At 33.5% G+C, this 25,762-nt stretch overlaps 2 protein-coding genes and 1 long non-coding RNA gene across 5 annotated transcripts; all 3 read right to left on the bottom strand.

Moving 5' to 3' along the window:
- Positions 1-873: 873 nt before the first annotated feature.
- Positions 874-14,279, bottom strand: LOC111047830 (transcription initiation factor TFIID subunit 6). 2 transcript variants are annotated; one of them, XM_039423150.1, is made up of 6 exons: positions 13,726-14,279; positions 8,644-8,881; positions 7,333-7,709; positions 5,392-5,571; positions 4,451-4,558; positions 874-2,143 (listed from the first exon to the last, which is right to left on the bottom strand). In XM_039423150.1, the coding sequence occupies exons 1-6, from the start codon at positions 13,966-13,968 to the stop codon at positions 1,379-1,381; spliced, it is 1,911 nt and encodes a 636-aa protein (XP_039279084.1). In that variant the 5' UTR covers positions 13,969-14,279; the 3' UTR covers positions 874-1,378. The 2 variants fall into 2 exon arrangements, with proteins under 2 accessions (XP_039279084.1, XP_039279085.1); XM_039423151.1 differs by having other exon boundaries at positions 14,160-14,279.
- A 234-nt stretch (positions 14,280-14,513) lies between these two features.
- On the bottom strand, positions 14,514-25,631 carry LOC120350343. The gene is made up of 3 exons (XR_005570691.1): positions 25,620-25,631; positions 15,537-15,540; positions 14,514-14,784 (listed from the first exon to the last, which is right to left on the bottom strand). It is a non-coding gene; the product is annotated as an uncharacterized LOC120350343 (long non-coding RNA).
- Positions 18,201-25,558, bottom strand: LOC111047816 (inhibitor of growth protein 4). Of its 2 annotated transcripts, XM_022333667.2 has the most exons (7): positions 25,353-25,558; positions 22,916-23,154; positions 22,266-22,380; positions 20,952-21,056; positions 19,736-19,944; positions 19,003-19,118; positions 18,201-18,453 (listed from the first exon to the last, which is right to left on the bottom strand). In XM_022333667.2, the coding sequence occupies exons 1-6, from the start codon at positions 25,387-25,389 to the stop codon at positions 19,017-19,019; spliced, it is 807 nt and encodes a 268-aa protein (XP_022189359.1). In that variant the 5' UTR covers positions 25,390-25,558; the 3' UTR covers positions 18,201-18,453; positions 19,003-19,016. The 2 variants fall into 2 exon arrangements, with proteins under 2 accessions (XP_022189359.1, XP_039279083.1); XM_039423149.1 differs by lacking the exons at positions 18,201-18,453; positions 19,003-19,118 and adding an exon at positions 19,220-19,288.
- Positions 25,632-25,762: the final 131 nt, after the last annotated feature.

Raw genomic sequence — 25,762 nt, 5'->3', positions numbered from 1 at the left:
CCTTACTTAGCCTACATCGAGGAACATAGATTTCGAGAGCATTACGAAGTTAGTAGGCACCCTGCAACCCCCTCAGATTCACTGTCAGATTGGTATTCCTAATACCAACCAAAATATGCGGAATCAGTACCGTAGGCTATATATAGAGGTTTATGTTTTGGTTTGGACAGCAGCTTTTGCACAAGTGTAACCGGGAGAGGTGCGTCCAGTGAACGTGCGAATACAGTACATCTAGTCAGCAACTCGCATCATGACTGCAAAGCTTCATGTTCAGATGTTTCTCTCATGCCCGGTTCACCAAGCTCAAGCTCGGTCAAGGTCATGTTAAAAACTAGCGCAGTAACATGATTTCTATGGAAATAGTTACCGTATGTAAAAGACAAAGTGGACAGTCTGAAGAAATGAGTAATATAGGACTACATGTTCACCAAACCCGAGATGTAGGGAATTTGGACATACGCCGTAGCAGACTGACAAGGACTCAGAGGAGCTTCCACATAGCGGCTCTTGAATTGTTCAATCAGCTCCCCAAAGTCTATGAAGGATGCTGAAAAAAATATTTTCAAACGCATGATAAGGAGCGACTGGTGGAGCAGACCATTTCGCTGACAGAACTGGAGGATGAGCCTTTATTCTCCAAAGGTCCATGTTCTCACCAGAATCTAAGGGGACCTACTCGGCTTCTTTGACACAGTCTGTCTGGTCATGCCAGCCAACGACGAAGGATTCAATAAGTATCAATGTCTTCATTGAATGCTAACGATGGCAAGTTCAAACTTGAACTAAACTATCCACCAGAGAATATTACTAGGATATTTGAAAATATATTATATGAGGAGGTAGTCTGGAATCAATAGATAAGACTAAAAAACTCGATTTTTATCGTAGAAATACGGTATTGTAAAACTTTACATATGATACATATGTTACACAACAATGAATTTTACATAAATGTTACACAAAAATGAATTTTACATAAATGTTACACAACAATAAATTTTACATAAATGGTACATTTACCACAATGGTGAACAATAGATTTTACATAAATGATGCATTTATCACAATGGTGATTTAAAATTTGGATACCGTATCGAAATGAAAATGTAAAGTCACAATATTAATAATCTATTTCCATCTTTACAAGATTTAGATCTTCATTATTAATTAATATCAGATGAGTTGCAGCGTCGGGACCGGCCTTGGGCCCTGGAATTCTGTACATTAATAGTGAGCTAAATGTTATTTTTTATAACATTGAAATCATTTTCCGTTGATATTTGGAGTAACAAAAAAGTTTATTTACTTTTTGTTGGCAAATTGAAGTACTTTTAATTCAATTACATCCCGCAAAAAAATGCTATTTTTAACTGTATTATTACAAAATCAAATATAGATAACCAGCTGGACTTTTCAAATGTGATTCGACACAGTATTTTATTGTCCTTGTATTTTTGTACAGCGTTTGTCTATTCCAAATAGAACGAAAGCTTTTAGGAGATTCAGTATAGAGGGGCATTTGAATACTACAGAGTTTCCTATTCATTTTTAGTTCGATTTGACGTGCATGTTCAATTTTGAAAACAATTGGACTATTTTTCGTGAAATTGATTGCAGGAGTGACATTATTGGAACTAGTGTCCTCTACTTCCATGTTTACTGCAGAAGTAGGTTCGTAAGTTGGTTGATCTTCTTCTTCAGTTGGAAATGATTCTTCGAAATTGCCATTGGGTTTCGAGTAGAAATAAGGGCCTGTTATGGAGAAGTCTTGTCGGATGGGCACAAGTGCGTCGCCGAAATGCTCATAGAGCATGTGATCCACTTTCAGTCTCCGCTTCCATTCGTCAACGGTGACATCCTGAGTCCACTCGTCTATGTACATTTTTGCAGCTGCCAGCTGTATGCAGCCTCCCACTTGCGTGGCAAGCAGCACGTCAGAGTTTTGCTTTTCTTCCAAAATTGGAATGTATCTGCCGATAACAGGCCAAAAATGCGAACTGAGTGAAAAGTGTTCCAGAGAAATGAGACTGTATATAGCACCAAACTGAGTCTGCAGCGAGATTTTCTTATCCAGCAATAATTGCATCAATTGCCTTACAATATCATTTTGAATTTTCTGGTCTATGTTCCAAGCATCTAGAACCTGAAAAAGGAAAAGATTAAAAATTAATGAACAATAAACTGTTGCTCATGAGATCAAAGAGTATGTATGATCACGGTATATAGTTGTTATTTATTGAAGTTTTTCGGTTTATCGTTTGATAGTTTGACACCTGGTGAGACCGGACTCCCAGGTCTTTAGAAGAAGCCGGTAGGTGTCACGCGAATATTTGTGCTCAGTTTCCGGTGTGGCTGACGTCATTTTATATAAGTTTCATAAATTGCCAATAGGTGTTAAAAACCTCGGTTGGCGGCGATGACGCAATCTACGTGGCTGGCAGGCCACTGCACACACATTTCGTGACCCCTACCGTTTTCATCTAAACAACGTGTGTATGATATATGCAATAGAGAAGCCTATCTCCTATTATAAATCTTCTGCATATGTTTGGTATTGAGATGATCAAGTCCGAATTCCTTGTGAAACAAAAACTTTATCAACGACACGAAAAAAGTCCAATGGAAATTAGACGTTGCCGATTTGTCAGGTGTATTATAAAAATATTAATTAACAGAGAGGCTCCGCCCCCTGGTCCCCGGTTGGATTATCCAGAAATAGGACCAGCAGGCTCGATTCGGTCGCCTGCATTTTTCATTTGAGTTATCTCCCTTCCGTCAAAATGTACTAAAAGGACTTTCAGGCTCGATTCAATCACCAGTTTTCTTTGAATTATGTAGTGCAGGGTTGCAAAACTCTTTATTTTTATCAAAATTAATGAATAATAATGTGCTGTGCTTAGTGGAAAGTTGTGTGTATATTTTTGGCTTCAAACTTTTCCAAAATAACTTAATTTATTCAATGTGCGGTGATATTAAGTGCAATATTTGACTATAATTTGGTGTTTTAATCATTCAAAATTTTCAGCTCATATATTTTTTGGACAGAAATTTGAACTTTAACTTTCCACAGTAGAACATAACCTATTTTTATGGACATGTTATTATATATCAAAATTTGGGAGCATAATAGTTTTTGGCTATGCCTGTTGTTCTTTCCTGATCATATTCATATGATTTGTAATTGTATTAACAAAAAAAAATATTCAGTTCTTTCTCAATTAGAGACTTGGTGAGGTATTTTGAAAATTAATGTATTTCAGTCTAATGGTTCTTATGAAATTTGAAACAGGAATGATATGAACAACTTAACAAGCATCCATATCTAACCCTATTAAGTATGAATTTGCTTGAGAAATGTAGAAAAATAATTTGAAAACTCAATGAGAAACTTGAGAAAAGAAACACTCTTTGAAAACGCTGTAAAATCGTCTATATTGTGCGTATCTTTGTCGTAATTCTGAGTTGCATGAGAATAAATTTCTAGACTCTTGCTGAACTCTATACGAAATTTTAAAATGATCTGTCTAGTTCTTGAGAAGGCCTAGAAAACTAAGGAAAACCGCCGATCTTGGGCGGAACTTAACTTCCAATACAACATTTTTATACCTCAGCTGAGCCTGTGTACAAAGTTTGAACACTTTTTGCCAATTAATGTTCTTGAAAAAGCTGAGAAAACGCAGGTTTTTGGGCCTATCTTTGGATTTTTTCAAATCCGTTCTTAGTGCGCCTCCAGATGGCCAACTGAACAAGTCTGTCAAATTTGAGCGTATTTGGTCCAGTGGATTTTTAGTTTTGTTGATTATGAATGTGAGTGATTGAATCAATGCCATTTCGCTTTTATTTTTATAGATTCTCATTTATAATCAGCTGAGACATCGTTGATCAACTCTTATTTGGCAACGTTGCACTCATATGTTCCAAATTCCATCGAGCTACTTTCATGGGGTTGACTATGATAGTCTACATCATTATAAAGCAATAAGATATTTCTCTTAAAAAAGTAAGATTTTGAAAATAAGAATAGTTTTCCAGTGAAGTATGATACCACTGTCTCCAATCAATGACAACTGCATTGTTGACAGGTGTATGACAAAAAACTTCATTCTCAACTTTTCATCCCAACATTACAATCTATTACACTGGATTCTCATCTATCATCACTGGAGTGATACAACAAATGTATGTAGTATACATGCAAATGTAGTGTAATGTTTTTATGATTGATCAGCGAGCAGAAAATATGCCTTTTGGCATTACTGTGATATACGACCTTGATGGTTATATAAGTTTTGAAATAAATATGTGTAACGAGTGTAACTATTCTGAAGAATGCTGTGGTTTTGACAAAGTATCTACTATAACTCCTTCCTATTAAGCATTATCCATTGAACAACTTCTAGTGTGAATAGTTCATTTATATGACAATTAATTGCATTTTGGGGTACATTACCTCCGATAACAAACGTGCGGCTCTTGTCCTCAAGAGGAAGTCATCGCAATTTTTTGCTACTTTTGGTTCAATCGCAATTACAAGAAGCGAATTGATTGTTCTTTTAGCCTGAAATGAAAGAAGTTTTCAATCAATATCACACTGAAAAATAATACACAATGGATTTGACTGAATCATTTTTTTAGATTCTACTATTGGACTTCATTTTTCAAAATAGTAACAGATAAATAGATTTCTTTTAGACTTCGCCTAACACACACCCCAATAGGATGTTCGATGGAACTGTATCATCTTCCAAATGAAGGCAACAAAAGAACTCAAGAGAAATTTGTTGTTCAAGAAAATGTTTTGAGCAGATTTTCTACTCATTGATTTTCCTTCCTATTCCCTTACTAGAAATCCAAATAGGGTGGCTGGCCCAAACTAACACCCTTGCCACAAAGAGATATCAAGGTGTAATTTCGACTCTCCAAAATAAAGAGCAACTCTTGTTCTCTCGAATTCTCATCATGCAACAACTACCACAAAATTTATGTGGAAGATTTAACCATTCACAAACGATTTTTGGTGCTATTATATTTATACCAAGCACCGGTAGAATGTTATTAATTGACTAATAGAGAATAGACTCCTCAGAAGATCTCAACATTACTACTACCTAGAAGTGGGTTTATCTATAGTTGTTCTCCAAATTATCTGGTGAGATTATCTACTATTTATATTTAGTTGTTTGTTTGAACTTTGAACTGATTTATGAAAAAACCTACTTAATTTTTCAGCAGAAAGAAAAAAGCAAGACATAGCAAGCATTTAATTTTGAAAGGTAATCGTATGAAATATTTTTGTTAGTATTTGTGTTACCATGTATGTGTCGAGGTTGAGTGGTAGAGAGGACATGGAAATCAGTGAAAAATAATGGAATATAAACAACACACAATTACCGCAAGATAGCTGCTTGGATCAACATAAGGATTCTCGAGGATAGCCTCAACAGTCGACAGGAGGGCGTTGGTAAGCCAATCGTGCCTCGGAAGCTTATTTATTGAAAGTGCTATCAAGTTAAAGAAATAAGGACACACAGGTCCGATACGAGGATTACTCATCAAATCTTTCAAAGCCACCTGTCAAAATAATAATGCATATCATTCATGAGCAAGAATACAATGGACATTTTCATAAAAAGCATACAATTTTGAAACAATGCATATAATTGAATCAGTCTGAAGAGAAAGGGAACATGTCAAAAATCAGAATTTTTCAGGGGAGAGAAAAAACTTAATAAAGATAAAAGTATTGATAATTTCAATATTGTATTTTGTCATTAGGGTGCAAACTCTTTTAAGACAACAATTTTAATCCAGTATAAGCGCTTTTATAAGATTCACCCCTTAAAATTGAGTTTTTTGTTAACTTCCTATTACGCATGATGATATTATAAATGATCACTCTTCAACATTTACAATAAACACCTCAACCGAAAGCAATCTAACCTCAAAGCAACGCGTGAGTCAAAGGTAACCTAACAATAGCATAAAAATCACAACTGACAAACAGCTAATTTTCGAATGTTCGGCGTTGAAAGGGAACATGTGTGGCATGACTAGTTCCCTTTCACTCCAGTACAGCAAAAATACGATATATGTTTCTCGTATGAAGAGAATGCTGACATGTTCCCTTTCAACTCCAATCGATGTATCCCACAGTAAACAACTCATTTCAACCATAAAAAATGAAACATTTTGACATGTTCCCTTTCTCCTCAGGCCGATTCAATTATGAACACAATAAACACTTTTTTAGGAGCAAAGTAGCGAACCAAAAAAGAAACATTCGAAATCTGTCATACAATCTATTTTGCGTATTTCATGTTTAGAGCAAGTTGTAGCCTAATTTGTGATGTTTTTTACAAGAGACGCTTGAAGATTTATCCAACCACAGTAATTGGGTTACTGGATCGAAGAGTACCGCGCTTCCAGCCAATTTCAACAAGCCACTTTCACTTTATGTACGTGATAATAAGTCTCAAGAATTCACCTCTGCTATCAAAAGTGGAATTAGCATGCTTTTCTGAGAATGAAGCTTTCTCAATGTGACAGCTATTTTCAACTTTCTTTATTCTCAATTTGTACTAACACTTATCATTGAAAGTGATTGGAAGAGGAGAAAAAGCCGAACCTTGAGCTATTTCTCTTTCGAATTTAGATAAAATACCATAGTCAGAAATGAGGATACATATTCACGTTTAAATAATTCATAATTACTATTAAAATACTTATACATTAAAAAGAGATTGGATGATATTGATGAGATAACATGAAAAATATGAATGTGATATGGCTGATATCACTCAATCTTCATAATTAGCAACAAACATGAAAAAATATACTTTTTAAATTCAACGACTGAAATTTATCCCATTCAATTATTTATTTAATAAAACTTATATAGTGAACAAAACGTTCGTGAAGAACAATAGTAGAGACATTAACTCGAAGTTAGGTTCCACCGATAGGCGTGGACATTTAACTATCTCAGCAAATCACACACGCACTTTCCATTACCAACCACGCACAAGCTAAGAGCTTGGGCCCGCACCACCCTTGCTCAACTGAGTCGGGCTACTCTGTGATTCTGAACAGTTACATGTCCAGAATCACTGAAGGTGTGCGAGATTCATGTCCTGACACTACTGACAGCCACCAGCCTCTGGACCGACCCCTGTGGGGTGGCCCGCTTCATGGGCCTTGAGACGGAGGAGTGAAACAACAAGGTTCCCGAAGTTGCTACAACAACAACAACAAGCTAAAAGCTAAAAGCTCGAGTGGGGTATGGGCATAATCCGCAATTAAGACGTATAATTGGAAAGTGATGAACGTACGTACCTTAAGAAGCGACGTAGAGCCTCCCAATATTGCTCTGGCAACTTGAATATAATAGTTGAGAAGTTCTTGGGAGTGCTTGTTGGTTTCGCTGGACTTGGCCGAGGACTTGGTAGAGGTGTCCTGTGGATCAGTCGAAGTACCCTCGCCAGCGCTTGGGCTGGTACCCCCGCTAGTGTTTGAGTTGGTACCCTCGCCAGCGTTTAAGCTGGTACCCTCACCAGCATTCGAGCTGGTATCCTCGCCAGCGTTTGAGTTGGTACCAACCTCGCCAGCACTTGAGCTGGTTCCTGCTGTAGCCGCCGCCGCCGCCGCTGCCGCATGCCCGTCACCTGTCTTCTCTTTGCGTTGCTCTACTGGGTCCAGCACAACTCTCGTACCTATCACAACGTACGGTAATATCCAACATCAGACCAATTTTCCCACAAATACAATAATTTCACTCGTTAAAACTCTGAAATTAATATGTGATTATTCCATGTGAATAATAATAAATTTTATTTCCATTAATATACAAATAAGCAATCTAATCAATAAAATGTACACAATATTCAAAAATACAATAGATGAAGTTTACTAAAAATATGAATAAATTGCATTTTTTCGGAAACTAGGGGAAACCCATGTTCTAGAGCAGGTATGTAAGAATATATGTAGTATCATCTCGATCATCTTTATTTGATCATGAATTATACCAGTCATTTTTAGCAGTCGAGCAACAAAAACTAAGATTCTGCATACCACAGTCTGTGGCCATACGCGATTTGTGTCACACGCGAAATAAACTTGTTTCTATGCTGATTAAATTCCTGCGGATAGGTTTATTTAATGTAATTATTATTGCCTCACGAGCTTCTTGTCACCAAGACACCAAAGAGATAAGATAGCATAATTCTTAGAATGAAATAAAAATTCCATAGTATTCTTTTTAAATGTTCTATTTATTCACAACAACATGTTTCTATCAATTATTGTACAGGTTAGTATCCCTATAAGGAAAAGTTCATATTGTTGCATAACGATTGGTATGTTATATTTTTATTTATGGTGCCACATTGTTACAGGCGCATAATCAAAGTTGTATTATATTTGGCGATTGTTCCCATGCTCATTCCCTAGCCAAATCACCTTCTATCAGTGCATGAAAAACACTCACGTGTTGACATACTAAAGCGACTTGAAAACAAGCTGCATTCGCAAGTGAAAATTATGTTCATGTGGCATCATCTAAGATACATCAATATTACTTTCATAACATTTCATATTAATGCATCATGCCATGGTTTGATGATATGATGAGTTGAATGTACGTACCTGTAATACATTGAACTTTTTTTTGCGTTAAAGTCAAATCGTTCAATGCCATAGCAACAACATCAACTTTATGATCCTCTTGTATATAAATTCCAGCATCCTCAATGAAAGTAAATCCACATTCGTCCGGAGCGTTATGTCCATAAATGCGGCCTACATCTGCTATTTCTAAAACTCTATTCACATCTTCAGTCAGGAGCTTTTTTCTTCTTTGGTTTTTCAATAATGTGGCACAATTCTGAAATGGATAAGATTCACAATTTAGAATTATACAAATATAACATTACTTCAACAATATTACAGTGTAGCCTATAAATACTCAATTTGGTAAGAAATAATCCAAAGTGAATCTCACACTCTAGAAATCTGGAGTTAAACGTATTTTTATTCTAGAATTTATCTACAAAGTTCTCTTTAAAATTTTGCAATAACTTACTCTTCCTAATTCTATCATAATTAAGTAGAGCGAGGAAGGCATCAGGTAACATTCTGACAATGAATTTATGAATATAGTAGGCCTATGACTAGTGATGTAAAATTCCTGGGAATTTAATATCGAGGAAATATTCCCAGGGAATTTAAGGGAAATATTCCCAAAAATTATAAATTCCCGGGAATTTATGGGAACTTGAGGAAATTTATAATTTCTTCCATAAAAAATGACCGAAAAAGAAGTTTTTTGTTACAAAAGGTCTCAATCACCTGTTATAAAACAGATTTATGTAAGAAATATAAGGATGAATAACTTATAAATTGTAGTAAGTTCAAAGAAAACAGTAATTTGAAGTTCATGGACTGATCATAGACTGAAAGGAGAAATTAGCACTTAATAAATCATTCAATTGCAACACTATTATCATGCTACTTTCATGTCTTACAAGTTGAATAAGATTTTTTTACTTACCGATACTAATAAATGCCTGTAAATTAGATAAACAAAGTCAACAAAGTATTGAGTGTAATTTAACTTTCATTGCATGATTTTATTCAATTTTTCCGCACAAAAATAATTGACCCCCTAAATTGAGATTAGAGCAGAATATAAATCCAAAAATTAGAAATTATAAAATATAACAAAATAGGCTAAACTAAAACAAGGAGCATACTCGAGTTTAATTCAATATTAAAAAGAACATAATTCCACAGGTCACAACCTTTCAAGAGTCATTGAGGCTCACTTAACTTGTAATAAGATACTAGTCCAGGCAACGAATGCTCAAAAATATATAGATGAATAAGTTTGGAACCCAATTTTTGACCTCGCAGTCCTTTTAAGGATAGTGAGGGGGTAAGCAAAGAAAAAGTCCTCACTCCTACCACACTCAACACCAAAACTGCTATAAAAATTGATGGAAAGCATAAAATGATGAAATAATACATTAAATTGAAGAGAATTGAATGCTCTACAACTCACTGTCTTTTAATCACTCGTATAGTTTAGTCAATGGAACATTATAGAGGGAAGATTTTAGAACAGAATTTTTGACGAATGCTCAAAAAGATATAGAGAGATAAGTTTGGAACCCAATTTTTGACCTCGCAGTCCTTTTAAGGATAGTAAGGGAGTAATCATATTAAAAGTCCTCACTCCTACCCCCTGTGAAAAAAATTACATTTTTTCGATACATTGTTGTTGGGTAATATTTATTTATTTATTTATTTTTACAATATCTCTTTGGAGACAACAGGTCGAAACCCACAACTGCCTCCTTAACTCAAATTATAATGTCAAATTACTATAAATTATAATATAAAAATGAAAATTCTCATGCATAATTAATTATATAAATAAACTATAATATTAAAATAATAATAGAGTAATTAAACTATTATACTATTGAACTAATTAAATCAAGTGATGATGCAAATTAATGATGCTGATGAGTGCATAAATATCAAATTATATAATTAAACCATCATATAAAAGTAATATTAAAGTGATAACCAAAACTTACTATTAAAGAAATATGAAAAAGAAAAGCATTACTCAAAATGTATCAGTAACATACTAACAGAAACCACCACAACTGCAACAGACCCAATACTACAAATAAATCCAATCACCAGACACATAACTGAAAAAAAAAGTTTCGAAGTGAAAAAAAAACAAATGTTCATCAAGTTACTATGGAAATGCAGGAGATGTGTTAATTAATGATGATGAAGATGATGACTAAGACGATGAACTATGATGATTATGCCGACCCTAATAATGTGATAACTACAATGAAGATGACAATTATGATATGACAACAAAGCCCAAGTGATAATAAGCCCTGAAAATGCAGAAAGTTGAAAGAATAACTGTCTTTTCAAAGATTTTACACTTTTAAAAGTGAATATCTCAAAAACTAAAGAAGAAATCACAAAACTCTACTGTACAAAACTTGTAGGAAATTTATCTAGCTTCATTTTTACTCAGTTAGCCATGTCGCTGAAATGCATTGTTTCCCAATTACATGCGTGTCAGCTAGAAATGAAAAAATGCAACTTTTAAACTACCCACATCCCTTAAACTCAAGGAGTAGGGATGATGACTTTTCATATGTTAACCTTCTAGCAAGTTCGAACAAAGCTGCGAAGTCAAATATTGTGTTCCAAACATTCCCTTCCAATTGGTCTATTATTGTTAAACTGAAGATTTCACACTCAACACTATAACGGCTGCAACAATCGTTGGGAGATGCGTAAAATAATGAGACCATAGATGGAATTGAAGAGAGTATAACGCCTTATGAGCCACGATTTGCACGGATTTATTCAATGGATCGTTAAAAAGTGAATAAGGCCAAAAATATGATAAAATCGGAGCCGGAAGGGGTTTTCTTAAAAATGTGATACCTTAGAGAGCTCATACCTAGAAAACTATGAGAGATATGGAAAAATGTTGGAAATAAAACTTGTAGGATAATTTGTGAGCTTTAATATTATGATTGTGTTTGACAAAAAATTCCGAAAGGCGCATATTGTTTGAGATATATGCAAAAAAACAAAATATGGCACTTTCAAACCACCCCCACCACCTTAGCACAGGGGGTAGGAGTGAGGACTTTTGATATGTTTACCCCCTTACTACCCTTGAAAGAGCTACGGGGTCAAAAATTGTGTTCCAAAATTTTCCCTCTATAATCTTTCATTGACTGAAGTATAGGAGTATATAGTAAAATATGAGTGGGATTGATCAATTTCAATCATTTTTAGAACAATTTTATAAATTCCCTTAAATTCCCAAAATTTCTTGACCTCGGAAATATTGCCAAATCATAAGTTCCTTCCCACTGGGAATATTCCCGATCCACTACCTATGACTTATTGAGTTCATTTTTTAGAATTGACATTACTTCTACATCGACAAGCTATCACTTGAAGTACTTGGCAAAGAGCGGAGCAAAGCATCTATGTAAGAATTTTCACTGAAACAAGGTGACAATGACAGTGAATCGCATCCAGCTCATGAGCTATCATTATTAGTCATGTAACAACAGTACAGTTAATTTTAATGACCAAGCGAGTTGAGTTTTTATTGATGACTGGAGTCTCCAGTCGTCCGTTTGTACTATTCCTTCGTTCTATTTGAGGATGTTTTAATATTAATATTTAACTTTAAAAAATACTAAAAGTTTGAATAAATCTCAATATAGATAGCCTAGCTTTTTAAAACTTATAATAGCACATTGAAGATTACAAATTTAATTACATAATTATGTAACAACATAACATCAGAACAAATTGTAGAGACTTATCATACAACTGACTGCTGATTTGTGTTTTGGGAGTCATCACATAGACTGTCTGTATTATGCGCAAACACGTGATTTATTTCTGTAGGAGAAACACATCATGGGCGGCTGGTGCAAGACCCCACAGTAGTAAGCCTTAGGTCATGTGGCTCTGGAAAGGTGAGTGATAGGCCATGGTGAGGCTGCTGTGGTCAACCAAGTGCATCAGCTTCTGAGGAGGCATAGTTTTCTCCTGCAAACCTGATAAACATAATTCCAGTTCAACCTACCGTCCATCCAGAAACCAAACAGCTGATTAGCTGGTTCTTTTGAAGCTATTTGTCTCTTCAATGGGCAGACTAAGATGCTCGTTTTGAGCTTCAATTTGCGACAAATAGCTGCAGAAGAATCAGTGAAGCTGCTTGGTTTTGGATGGACAAGAGGTTGAACTGGAATGGGTCTATCATGTTTAATAGGTGTGCATGAAACTTTCAAGAGAAAACTATACTTCCTCAGAAAACTTAGGCCTACACTTGGTTGACTCATCATGGCCTACCACTCACTTTTCCAGAGCCACATGGCATAAAGCTTACTACAGTGGGGACATGTAACGGCCGCCCTATCCATAGCTTCTACCAAATACAAGCCTTAAGGATAGTGTCCTTCTCAGACTTCAGGGATCACTGCCGGCCACTCTTCATGAGTCTTGGAATCCTCACGGTATAAAGCCTATGTATGTACTTTGCTCACTGATGTACATCAAGAAAAATCAGAAACTGCTTCAAAGAAGATGTGTTATATATGGCTACAATACCAGCCATGCTGCCACATTGGAGGTACTTGCAGCAAAGTTAACTGAAACTCACAACAGCTTCCCAACACAGGCTATAGAATCCTTTAACAGAATTTTTTGAATTGAAATTCCCAAGGAGATACAAGGCAGCTCAAACTCTGCTAGGTTCTACACAATTGTAAAGAACAAATTCCTTGAAAGACTAGGAAGGCTACTAAGTAATTTTTCGAATTGAAAGTCCCAAGGAGATACAAGGCAGCCCAAACTCTGCTAGGTTCTACACAATTGTAAAGAACAAATTCCTTGAAAGACTAGGTACCTTACGGTACCTAGCATACCAGAGGAGTCACGTTTTTGGGTGTTCTAGAAACTTCACTATCTAGAAATCCCTTGGCAACAACGTCAAGTATTCAAAATATAGTTTCAATAAAATAATTTTCTTTTTTGATCACGAAACATTAATAGACATAACCTAAGCCTTACCTAAAATAAATACCTTAATAAACATAACCTTAAATAAATACAGATATATAACCTTCAATTTAATCTATATTGAAAAAATCTACTCACACTAATCAGTTCTCTGAGTTTAAATGTGGCATCTTCGGCTAAAGCACTTGAAACATTCTCAGGTAGATCATCAATACCAATAGATTCAGCAATGTTAGTGACTACAACAGGCGGTAAAATTGCGTATTTTTGACTTTTCTCGGTTTTTCTTCTCTTTGATTTTTTACTCGATTCATGTTTAGTCTTAGTTTCAATATGATCTGATGTTCTGCATGAAGTCTCCTCTTGTTCGTGGTCATCCATCTCTACATAGGTTATATACTAATAAAATATAAGCATGAGTACCGGTACCGTACAGTATCTCACTTCAAACTTGAAAATGAAACATTTTGATACCTAAAACATTATTATAAAACTACTGTTCAGTGTTCACTTTGAATAATACTAGTTTAAAATTTAAAACATCTTGTAGCTAAATAAAAATTAGTACCTACAACGTTTTATTTACTGGTTCTTCCACTGTCGGCGATTGATAAACGCTGAACTGAATAATATAAATAAATAATAACAATAACAATAGTAAAATAGCCTTATGGGTAATAGAGCTGAGGCTGTCTACCTGTCATGACAGCGCCACACTCTTTCCGAGTGCGTACGAATGAGCGTAGCGTAGGATAAAGGCGGCAAAATTCAAATTCAATCCAATTTACAAAATATTTAGTGAATATTTAATACTTATAGTACTATTATAGGCAAAAAGTAAAATGAATCCTAATGATCAAATTATTTGAGGGGAAAAGTTCATTTTGGAACCATAAATCGTTGCGATTCAGCTAAAAATTTTAATTCCAGTGGGGACTGCAATAATTATAGTAGCTGATGTAAAATAGGCTCGGGTATCAATATCTATACCTACAGTAAATATATGGTGAGCTCAAACAATATAACCTAAAATTCCAATTGCAATTATTGCATAGATTATTCCAATAGATCCGAAAGTTTCTTTTCTTCCTCTTTCTTGTATAATAATATGAGAAATTAATCCAAATCCTGGAAGAATAAGGATGTAAACTTCTGGGTGACCGAAGAATCAGAATAAATGTTGGTAGAGGATTGGGTCTCCACCCCCGGTGGGGTCGAAAAAGGATGTATTTAGATTTCGGTCAGTTAATAGTATAGTAATTGCTCCTGCTAGAACGGGAAGGGATAAAAGGAGTAAAATAGCTGTAATTAATACAGATCAACAGAATAGGGGCAACTTTTCTATTGAAATATTTTTTGATCGTATATTAATAATTGTTGAAATGAAATTAATTGCACCTATAATTGATCTAAACCCTGCAATGTGAAGAGAGAAAATGGTTAAATCTACAGATGGACCGGAATGGGATGTTACTCTAGAAAGGGGGGGATAAACGGTTCAACCGGTTCCAGAGCCAGTCCCAGTGAGGGATCTTGATATTAATAAGATTAGAGATGGGGGTAAAAGTCAAAATCTTATATTATTTATTCGTGGGAAGGCTATGTCTGGTGCACCAATTATTAAGGGTACTAATCAATTACCAAAACCTCCAATTAGAATTGGTATAACTATAAAGAAAATTATGATAAAAGCATGCGATGTAATTAAAACATTATAGATTTGATTATTTTTAATTAGGGATCCTGGTTGGGTTAATTCTGATCGGATAATTATACTTCTTATGGTTCCTACAAATCCTGATCAAATACCTAGAATGAAGTAAAGGGTTCCAATGTCTTTATGATTAGTAGATATTAGCCATTTTTTCATTAACTAAAATCTAAATAGGGTGTCTGATTTAGGTAATAAATTGTGAATTTATTTGAGGGCTAACTTCCTCCTATTAAACTAATCTAAGGCTTAAACCTAAGGAATATTTTCAACTTTGAAGGTTAATAGTTTAGATAACTTAAATCCTTTCGGTCTTACTAAACCTTATATTCAAAGATGATTTTAAATTGCAAATTTAAAGGTGAATATGTTTTCTAAGGGGTTTATATTCAAAAAATTAACATTATAGGGAATACTATTAAATTTAGAATAGAAAAAGATTTAGCTGTATTGGTCTTAAAATTTTTCTTTATAAAAGAATAATTGTTTATACAGAAAGAATTGATTTGAATGTACATAAATATTGAGATTATGGAGGTTAAAATTATAATTCTGGGGAGAATTATAAGGGTTTTAATTAATTCATTTAAAATTATTCATTTTGGGAAGAATCCTAAAAGAGGGGGGAGACCTCTTAGAGATAAAATATTTAGATTTATGGTTATTTTGGTTTTTAAGGGTAAAAAATTCAATTGATTTAAATAATTTGAATTATTTAATTGAAATAGTCTTATTAATTTAAAATTAAATAAAATATAAAAAATTAAGAAGGAAAGTATATATTTTTTTCCAATCAGAAAAGCTGAGGATATTCAAGGTAAATTGAGAATTGAAGAATATGCTATTATTTTTTTAAATTTAATTGATTTAATCCTCTTAATCTTCCGATAATAAGAGTAAATAATAGGGGATTATTAATATCTTAAATTTAATTAATTTATTAATTAAAATTATTGGGGGAATTTTAATTAACGTTGTTAATAATAGACATTCCATTCAGGGTAATTTACTTATAATTTCTGGTTTTCAAATATGGAACGGGGGTTTTCCAATTTTTAGTATCAGACTTAATAACGTTAGGGGGTTATTAATATATATTTCATTTATTCTATTAATGATAATGGAAAAACTTAATAGGTAAGATGAAATTCTTTGGATAATAAAATATTTTATTGATTGATCACTAATTTTATTTTTTGATATCAGGGGGATAAAAATATAAAAAGTGAAATTTCTATAATAATTCATATTGAAAATCAGTTATTTATTCTAAGAGAAATGAAAGAGGATACAAAAATTATTTTAGATATATTTAATTTAATTAAAAAGAGATTAATATCATAATTGAGTTATGGGCCCAATAGCTTTTAGTTTTTTTAAATAGTTTAAAATAGTTTTTTTTTAGTTGTGAATCTATTATATTGGCAGGAGATTTTAATGTAAATATCTTGGATGTTAACAGTTTGGCTTGTAATGATTTTTTAAATCTTCTTAGATCTTTTAATGTTTATTGTACGAATAAGTATGCCCACTAGGGGGCAAGTTTGCCTAGATAATATTGTCACTGATATTCAACCTGATTTATGTAAAGTATCATTGCTGGGTGAAGGAAGATTGTCAGATCATGCAGGGGTGTGGCTGGAGATTTCTGTAGAAGATTCTAAGACTGGGAATGTACGAAACAAGACTGTAACCAAACGATTAATAACTGATGAGAGATTATTAGAACTTAAGAATAGTTTTTTGAATGTTAACTGGTCTCAGAACTGTTACAATGAAAATTTGAATGTAGCTTTTGAAAATTTTATGAATAATTTTAATAGATGTTGTCCTGTAATTACTCATGTTGAAAGTGCTAAGAAAAAATCTTGTAACAAGTGGTAAAGAAATGGCTGAAAAAGAATCCATTTTATCACTTAAGAGAATTTCTAGACTGTGATATTAGTAGTATTGCTAGACTGTGAGCTATAATTAGTTTTCATGTTATATATTATATTGTAATATGTATTTCAAACTTATATTTGTTGACGAAGCCTATTGCATTGATGTTTATATGTTTAATGGCAAATAAAATTCTTATTCTTAAACTATACCATCTAATGTAAATTCAAAAGAGAAGGATCAAAATTTTCAAGTATCTTCCATATATTTAGAGATATTCATCCTTGAATGTGCATGAAAAATATACTCTCTATTGGTTTCCTCCATTTCAACCTAGTAGCTCTCTACGATGCATAATACCCGTGTTTTATTATTAAGAGCTTGTATGTAGAGCATTCGATTCTCTTCAATGATATGTATCGTTCTATTGTTTTATAAATTGTTCTTCAAATTTATTATAGTTGAGAATGAAATCTTCAGTTTTGTAACAATTGATTGAATTAACATTCAACTAAGTGACAACATTTACAGTATTATGACAAAAAATAGAAACAGCAATAGTGTTAAGCTATACATAAAAAAATAGTTAAGAATAATAGTTTGGTAAAAGGATTAAAATGCGATTAAAGTCATCCAAACTTCCTATTTCCTGATTATTTTGTATTATGAGTTTGAAAGTTGTCTCAATTCCTGAACAAACAGGTTCACTTGATGTGACCAGACATGCTTGGCTATAAGGTGCAGAAATGTGACTACTACTGAGCGAAACCATAAAATAATTTCTAGGAAATGAAGATCCTCCGTGAATTCATTGGTATCTTGTGGCAGAAAATATCGAATTCGCACTGGAAAGAGAGCAAATCTCTAGAACTCCAGAGCGATTTGAACGCTGAGATTGAGTTGAGATGTCCAAGTTTACAGATAGTAAGCGGATTGGTGACAACCAAATTCTAAATCAGAGAGGAGAGGAATAATCCTCATGGATGGGATTTTTTTATTGAAATAAAACAAAATGGATGAGAAATCAAAATAATTTATTGCTTCTACTCAATCAAGAAGAAATAAAACTTACAACCGTATGTATAAATTCAGAGAGCACATAGTAAACATAAAGCAATCAGTAAGTGATAGAGTCTATTTTATTAGGACCAATAAATAACAATATAATTGTGATTATAAGCTACCTAAAGATATAATATATTGATATATATTTACAAGAATTAAAAGTATGGTGTAATAATACACAATGGACGATTCGAATTCCAAAGAAGAACCTGAAATCAAGAAGATTTACCAATGAAGCATCCATAAATTACAGAATTGACGTTGATTTAGAATTCTTGTGGAAATGAAAACGTTACAAGCAGTATTGGTGACAAATTAGCTGTGCCATTGTAAATTTTTGGATAGTTATGAAAAAATCAAACAATGAAAAGCAGTAACAACATTTTAAACAGACGATGATGAAACTTCCTCGATAAGCTGCTACTAGAAAGACGAAATAATCCTTGTTAAAGTACTTTACCGATTTTATCCCAGACATGAGACCTAATTGAATGATTGAGCCATATACCAAGGTGCTTTTTTTGTGCATGCGCCTGACAATTTTTTCTTGCTCCCAAATAACAAAACACGATTCTTGAGACTAAATCTAGTCTAACCCCCCACCCCCAGAATACTACATACCGGAACCTACATTGTTACAAAAACACCACTGCATATTATACTTACTATATTTCAAATTCATCAACATCGTTAGCCTTTTTGAGTTTCGTAGGACATACAGAAATTGCTCACTAGAATAGGAGAGGATAAATACTTACCCAGTAGAATACTATTATTTCTTTTTTCGGTCAGCTGAACACTTCGGACAAAACCACTTTCCTTTCGGTTTTGTGGAAAGGCCAACGCAGGCGAAATGGAACCACTCAATGGGGCACTGGAAAGCAAAATTAGTGATAACATTCAATTTAGTCAACATGATCACAACGACAACATGGTTGAGTGTCCCACTCAATGGGGCACTGGAAAGCAAAATTGGTGATAACATTCAATTTAGTCAACATGATCACAACGACAACATGGTTCAGTGTCCCACTCAATGGGGCACTGGAAAGCAAAATTAGTGATAACATTCAATTTAGTCAACATGGTTCACAACGACAACAGAATCAATAGTTTTAAAAGTAGTAGACATTGCATAATTTTGTTATGAATTTATATTTTATGTAACTTGAACGGCCAGGATAACCGAGATGACTAATGCGTTACACCATTCAGTCTTTTAGCGCTACCTAGTCACGGATTCGAATATGCTCATATTTATGTTTGGTTGATGACCTGACTAATAAATAATTATTCACTTTGAACTGGAGAATGAAACCAATCTACATTCTAAAGTCATCCTACGTTTCATTCAATTATCTGTATAATGAACTTTGATGCAAAAGAGGACAAATTTTGTAAAAAACACTCATTTGAAAACAAGATATGTCTTCAATAACTTAAGGACTATTAATAATCTTTAAAAACAAAAAACGAGATTGAAGAACTTACATCGGGATTATCACAGCCTATCATTTCTCCGTAGGATACTTGATGACAAAGACAGTAGGTGGGCTCGTTGGGATCGACTGGCATGTCGAGTACATCGACAGCTGACGGATGGGCGATTGGCATCACTGACATCAGGCTGTTCTCGGCGCCACTATTGGTCGCCCCCTGTGCGGCCCCCTTGCCAGGGCCAGTACCTGCTTTACCACCAGCTGCAAACAAACACATCAACCATCAAGTTGGAGTAAGCCTACACCAGTTTCAAAAGTCAACATAGGAGTTGAAAGTTCAAGATTTCATGCTAAAATGAAATTGCATAAGACTTGAATTTTGAAAACCTCAACCAAATGACCTTCTACTAGTCAGACAGTAATACTTTATAAATCGACTTCAAATGTGTATCTATATGTTATGCGTTTTATTTCATCAATATGTCATGCGTGCTATTTGGGCTATGTAACTTTGGTCAATGATATGGATAGATGGATTTATTTCAACACATTATGAACATTGAAACATTCGGCCATGTTGTGGGCGAAATTGAGTCAATAAGAGCCCTTTCTTCCACTCATTTCACAGAGTGGTGTTGAGTAAAAATAATACTTGTGAGTTTAAATTTAATTAAATTTTAGTACTGAGAGATTGAATAAGTCAGTTCATAACACTCTCTCAAGTATTATCAAGTAAAAGTACAAGGCATTTGTAACTAACTTTCAAGAGTAGTTCACTCATAACAGGAAAATAGCATCCTGTAATCCTAAGTTTTATCTACTTTGAATTGATTATTTATTTATCATATTGTGTACAAATACTTAACATGAGGAAAGGCACAACAGGCTCATGCCCAAAACTGTCCCATTTCCAATTTATACTATACTGTACAAATCAAAATGTTGGTTATGTCACTTTCACTTTTCAAAATACAATTTACGCTCTTCAATACTCAGATAAACGAGCAAATTCTATTTTATTTATTTATATATCATTTACAATCAACTTAAGGACAAAGAAACAGACTACAGTCCAAAACTTCTTTTCATCCCAATTTCATAAAATTATGTTATTTCTATTACACTGTATTGGGCATTATTATTATAGCTTATATATACTGTAATACAAATACATTTATATTTATAAAATTTCCATAGCCACTTTCATCATTAGAAATTAAATGAAACTGGAATTTCGAAATCATTGAAATTGAAACTCAAGTACTCACTTTTCTTTTGCTTTTTCCTGGCCGTCTTTGATACTTCTTCTTCAGCACTACTGCCACCAGCAACACGTTTCTTCTTCTCCTTGTCTTTAGCCTTCTTCCTTCCTCCTGTAGATAAAAACAAAATTATATAAGATTTCAAAAAGAATATTACTTTTTATAATAACTTATAAGCTTTTTACGAAATTCGTTGACTTTCATTCTCCAATATAGTAGAAAATGAACTGTTGATTTGATTTCAAACTTCAACTGACTAATTAGTTGACTTTTTGTGATTTTCTAAAGCAAGTCTATGATGTAGTGTGTTCCAATAGCATATATTCAAATTTTAAAAGAATAAACTGAATTGGAAATCAACAATATGAACTCTAAAATAATACTAATAATAGGATAGAAAAGAAGCAGTTCTTTTATTCTTGTAATTTTTTTGAGCGATTTTGAGGGCACAAGTGTGTTAGTTCCAACAAGAATAGAGGTAAAGGTGGAATGCTACAAATTGCTTTATCTAGCTAAAAAAATTGGTTACAATTAAACTTTTATAGAATCTTTTATTGCGTCTTACAAGCCCGAATTTGAAAAAAATGGATAGGTCTTCATAAAAATACAAGAAACTGTCGATCAGTATCAGAGTTTTCACCAAGTACACAGCTTTCTTTTCAGTTTGAGCACTCAATTCCAAGATATTTTCAAACCATTCATTTAAATGAAAAGAAAAAGTAGAATGTCATTTTTGTAAAGGCGTTATTATTCAAGCACTTTTCCGGAATGAATAAATTTTTCGAAGTTTTCATGTACAGTGTTCAATAATTAAATCAACCCAAAACTATTTTTTTAAGAGGTAACACGGAAGAAAGTGGAAAACATCACTAATTGATTTAGCCAAGCACTGAACGGGGTAGACGTTTCTTCAAGTATCTAAAATTTCAGGAATCTCATAAAAACATTTACAATTAACCACTTGAAAAGTATATAGAAAATTAATATCTCTTTGATTACAACAGAATTGATGCAAACGAAATTAAATGAGATCCATTCTATAATTACCCTATAGTAATCAATTATCGATTGGTGACTTGAGATTATTTAATTGCATAGGTCAGAATGTAAAAATAAATTTAGAAAACTATAAGAAAGGAGATACTTTAAAATAATCCTATCTTTTGAGAAAATTTCTTGAATTCAATAGAATAATAAATAGAGAAATAATCAGAGTTATTGTCTTTTGGATTAATCAACTTCTATTAAACATTAAATATAAGAATATCGTATAAAGAATAGAGATTAATGTAAGATAAATAGAAGAATATAATAATGTACTTTTTTGCGTAGCTGATTCTTCTTGTGTCCGTGTGCTGCTTAGAAGAGCTTTGTCCTGAATCTCAGATTCAAATCTCGCCAGGTCTGAGTCTAGTCTCCGAATATGTTTATCAACCTGAAATGATTTTACAATTCTAATTGATTATTGGATAACAAGCATTGCGATTGGGTTAATACGTCTGATTTTATATCTACTTAGAAGAAAACATTTTTTATTGATTTTTAAAACGAAGCAATTGTCAAATTAATAAATTTCTTCTGATTTTTCGTTCGTAAATTTGATAATTATTTTTTGTTCCTTTCGGACCTTTCGTTCCTTTTATCATGAACTTATTTAAGAAACATATTAGCCTATGATTTAGTTTTTATGGATTCTGTTTTGTATAAAACCATTAATTTCATGGATTGTGATGAACATAAGGAGTCCAGAGTATGAATTAGTACTATAAGGGTATAATTTCTCTGGACAACATTTACGGAAAATGGACTCTAATGATTTATTGGTACAATTAAGCTAACAACGCATTCAATGATTCCAAAACATCAGCTCTAAATAAAACTATAGAATGAATGAGATGATTTAATCTGTGATAAAACTATAAATAGTTGTTGAGGGAAATCAAGATGAGACATAAAAAATAATTAATCACCAATTCATAAGTTTGTATTGCAAGTTGAACTTTATCATCGCCAAACTCCTTCGCTTTATTAAACTGACTTTGTATAGCAGACATATTCTCTTTCTTTTTTTCGGGTGATAAGGCCTTGATGTTACTGAGAAATTCGTCGGCCAATTTATCAATATTCCTCATAACACCCTGCGCTCTAGAGTCCAGGTCTCGCATCAAATTGAAATTTCGTTGTAGTTCAATTGGTAAATGCTCCAAGCCTGAAACATCAATAAAAGTACCATATTACAAAAATATAATTCTGACGATTGTCTTCATTCAAGAAAAACTAGGAAGAGCTTTAGTATTCCGTTCCACATGATAAAACTGAACTTAATGAGGATTTTGAAAAATTCTGATGACGTACAAGTTGAGCTTGTAGGATTTCACACAGAATATACTGGAACGATATTTATAAAAATATCAGTTAATTATTGATAGTGCCAGACGTGACCTTACGGTAGTGGCGTTTATAGAATGAAAGTACAATTCCTTGGCGAGACTCGTGGTTAGAGCCGCCGCGGATGGAGCTCATAACCGATAAATTCATTAATTTAATCACTCATTGAATTTTTATATTATATGAACGTACCTTAATACCTTCTTCTTAATCCTTTACCCACACTTGAAGGATAAATGGAGTCATAATACAAAACACTGACTCAACACATTATTGAACGTTATGGCGTCAGATGAATTAGAAGTGTTGGCTACTATTAATACTGCTTTTACGATTCATATCTTATGAATTTATAGGGTATGTGCTCTAGCCGCGGCAGCTCTAACCACGCGTCTCAAGAGGCCTAATCCGCTAAGGAATTGCACCGTAATACAAGTGGTTACATGTTATACATCTATAAGTAGTAAGATATTTTGATGAAATATATATTTTTTGATCAGAAGTGGTATTTACAGTGTCAATTTATAACGTGAGTTATATTAAAGACTCATTTTCAAATAGCACTCTAAACAGTGACACAATTTTGTTTCAAATTGGTATAACTCCGTTGATGACCCTGTACATTTTTAAGATTTTTTATAGAAGTATTTGCATAACCTCATTTGTACTATTTCTATCAAAATAAGGGAGAGAAAGGTTTATCCTGTTGATTCTCTCCCAATCATTAATTTGATATTGTGATTGTGGAATGAAATAAATGAATAATACGACCAGTCGCGTCTTGAATTTTTTACAACAGGAATTTCACCCATCTCTGGTCTTTTAGGTTTATTCTTATGGCTCTCTACATAAGTGTGCAACGGAGCCTCCTCCGTTCATGAAGCACCCATTTCAGATTGAGGAACCTGCCCTGATGGAGCAGATCCCGATGAATTTGAAGGAAAGGCAACTTCTGGAGTTGCCTTACGGTTTGGTTTATTCATGTGGTTCCCACAAACAGCCACGGAAGTGGAGAGGACCCAGACAGAGTCCCGTATTTACAGGCAAGGCTAAATACTACAGGAGGCCGCCTGGTATCCTAAAGGAACCGTTAGAAATACCATATAAAAGCACCATCCATCAGCACGGTCTACATCAAACATTGGATTGGTATAAGGAGAAGTAAGAATATGGCAAAGGAAGGCCAACAGATAGAAAAAGCGAGAAAGAATGGTACAAAGCTAAGTAATTGGAAATAGTGCCATTCTAGAAATGAAAAATTCCAAAGCATATTAAGAAGGAGAAGAAGGGATTTGAAAAAGGGGCCCTTTTAGTCGCCTCCTACGACAAGCAGGGATACTGTAGGTGTATTCTGGTTTCAAACAAATGTACGATGCTCGACACAAACCTCCCTCTACCCACAGGTTGCTACAACGGTTTATATTTGAGATGATAAATATATTATAAAGTACAATAAACTAATTTAATAATGTGGGTTAGGTTTAATCTCAATTGGGAACTATTTACACTGATAAAATTTACTAATCCAAACTTTCTTTTGAAAGCAAAATACGTGAGTTTGTGCAATGTAGTATAATATCAATAAATCTTAGCAAGGTAAGTTTCACTACTGTCTAAATCGTTCTAACTTTTGCCTGAGATACAGTAAGATGTTTTGTAGTTGGGGGAAATGTAGTTTTTTCTGAGGCATAATTCCATTAAAGTAGTAATACGCTTTCAAAACTGAAAAATTATAAACTAGTTTACATCTAGCTATCATGTTAACTATTACATCTTGAAAAAGTACAGTAGGCTTACCAAAAAACAAAAAATTGAAGTTAACAGCCTATACATACATCTAAAATGAAAATAAAAAAAATTATTCAAAAGTTAAATAGTATTTGACAATAATAGAGTTCAAATTTTATTAATGTTGGAAAAAAATTAAACTATGATCATCATACAGCAAAATTAAGTAATTATTCATTGCAGCTGTCAAATTCTTAGGTTATGTTTATATTTTTAGAATGTAATACGTACTATCCAAATAATGTTCCAAATACGCTGCAGACGTCATTATTGTTAGAAATCAAAATACTGTTTACAAAATCAGAAGTCTTTAATAATGTTTACAATTTACACGTAATAACAAAAATCAAAAATTAGTCAAAAGTTTATTTGCAACCCAATACCCAAACAATCGGGAATATCTGGATCCAAAACTAAGGCTATGTTCCGTCGTTCGGTGTTCGGACTTATTCCAAGTTCCGTTTTTCGCAAATATGGCTCCTGATGCAATTTGACTACTTCTCAGATTATGCTGTCTAAACTAAATAAAAGAATAAAAATCACGTTTGCACGAATTGGGAGCAGACTGATTAAATTTTAGTTATAGGAAGCATGTACCTCCGGTGCTCTGCAAGGGTCTGTATAGGCTAAAGCGATAATGG

This window comes from Nilaparvata lugens, chromosome 3 (assembly GCF_014356525.2).
Source record: "Nilaparvata lugens isolate BPH chromosome 3, ASM1435652v1, whole genome shotgun sequence".
In the NCBI taxonomy this organism is placed as follows: domain Eukaryota; kingdom Metazoa; phylum Arthropoda; class Insecta; order Hemiptera; family Delphacidae; genus Nilaparvata; species Nilaparvata lugens.
The sequence above is the reverse complement of the archived record's forward strand: the minus strand, read 5'-3'. Positions and strand labels throughout refer to the sequence as shown.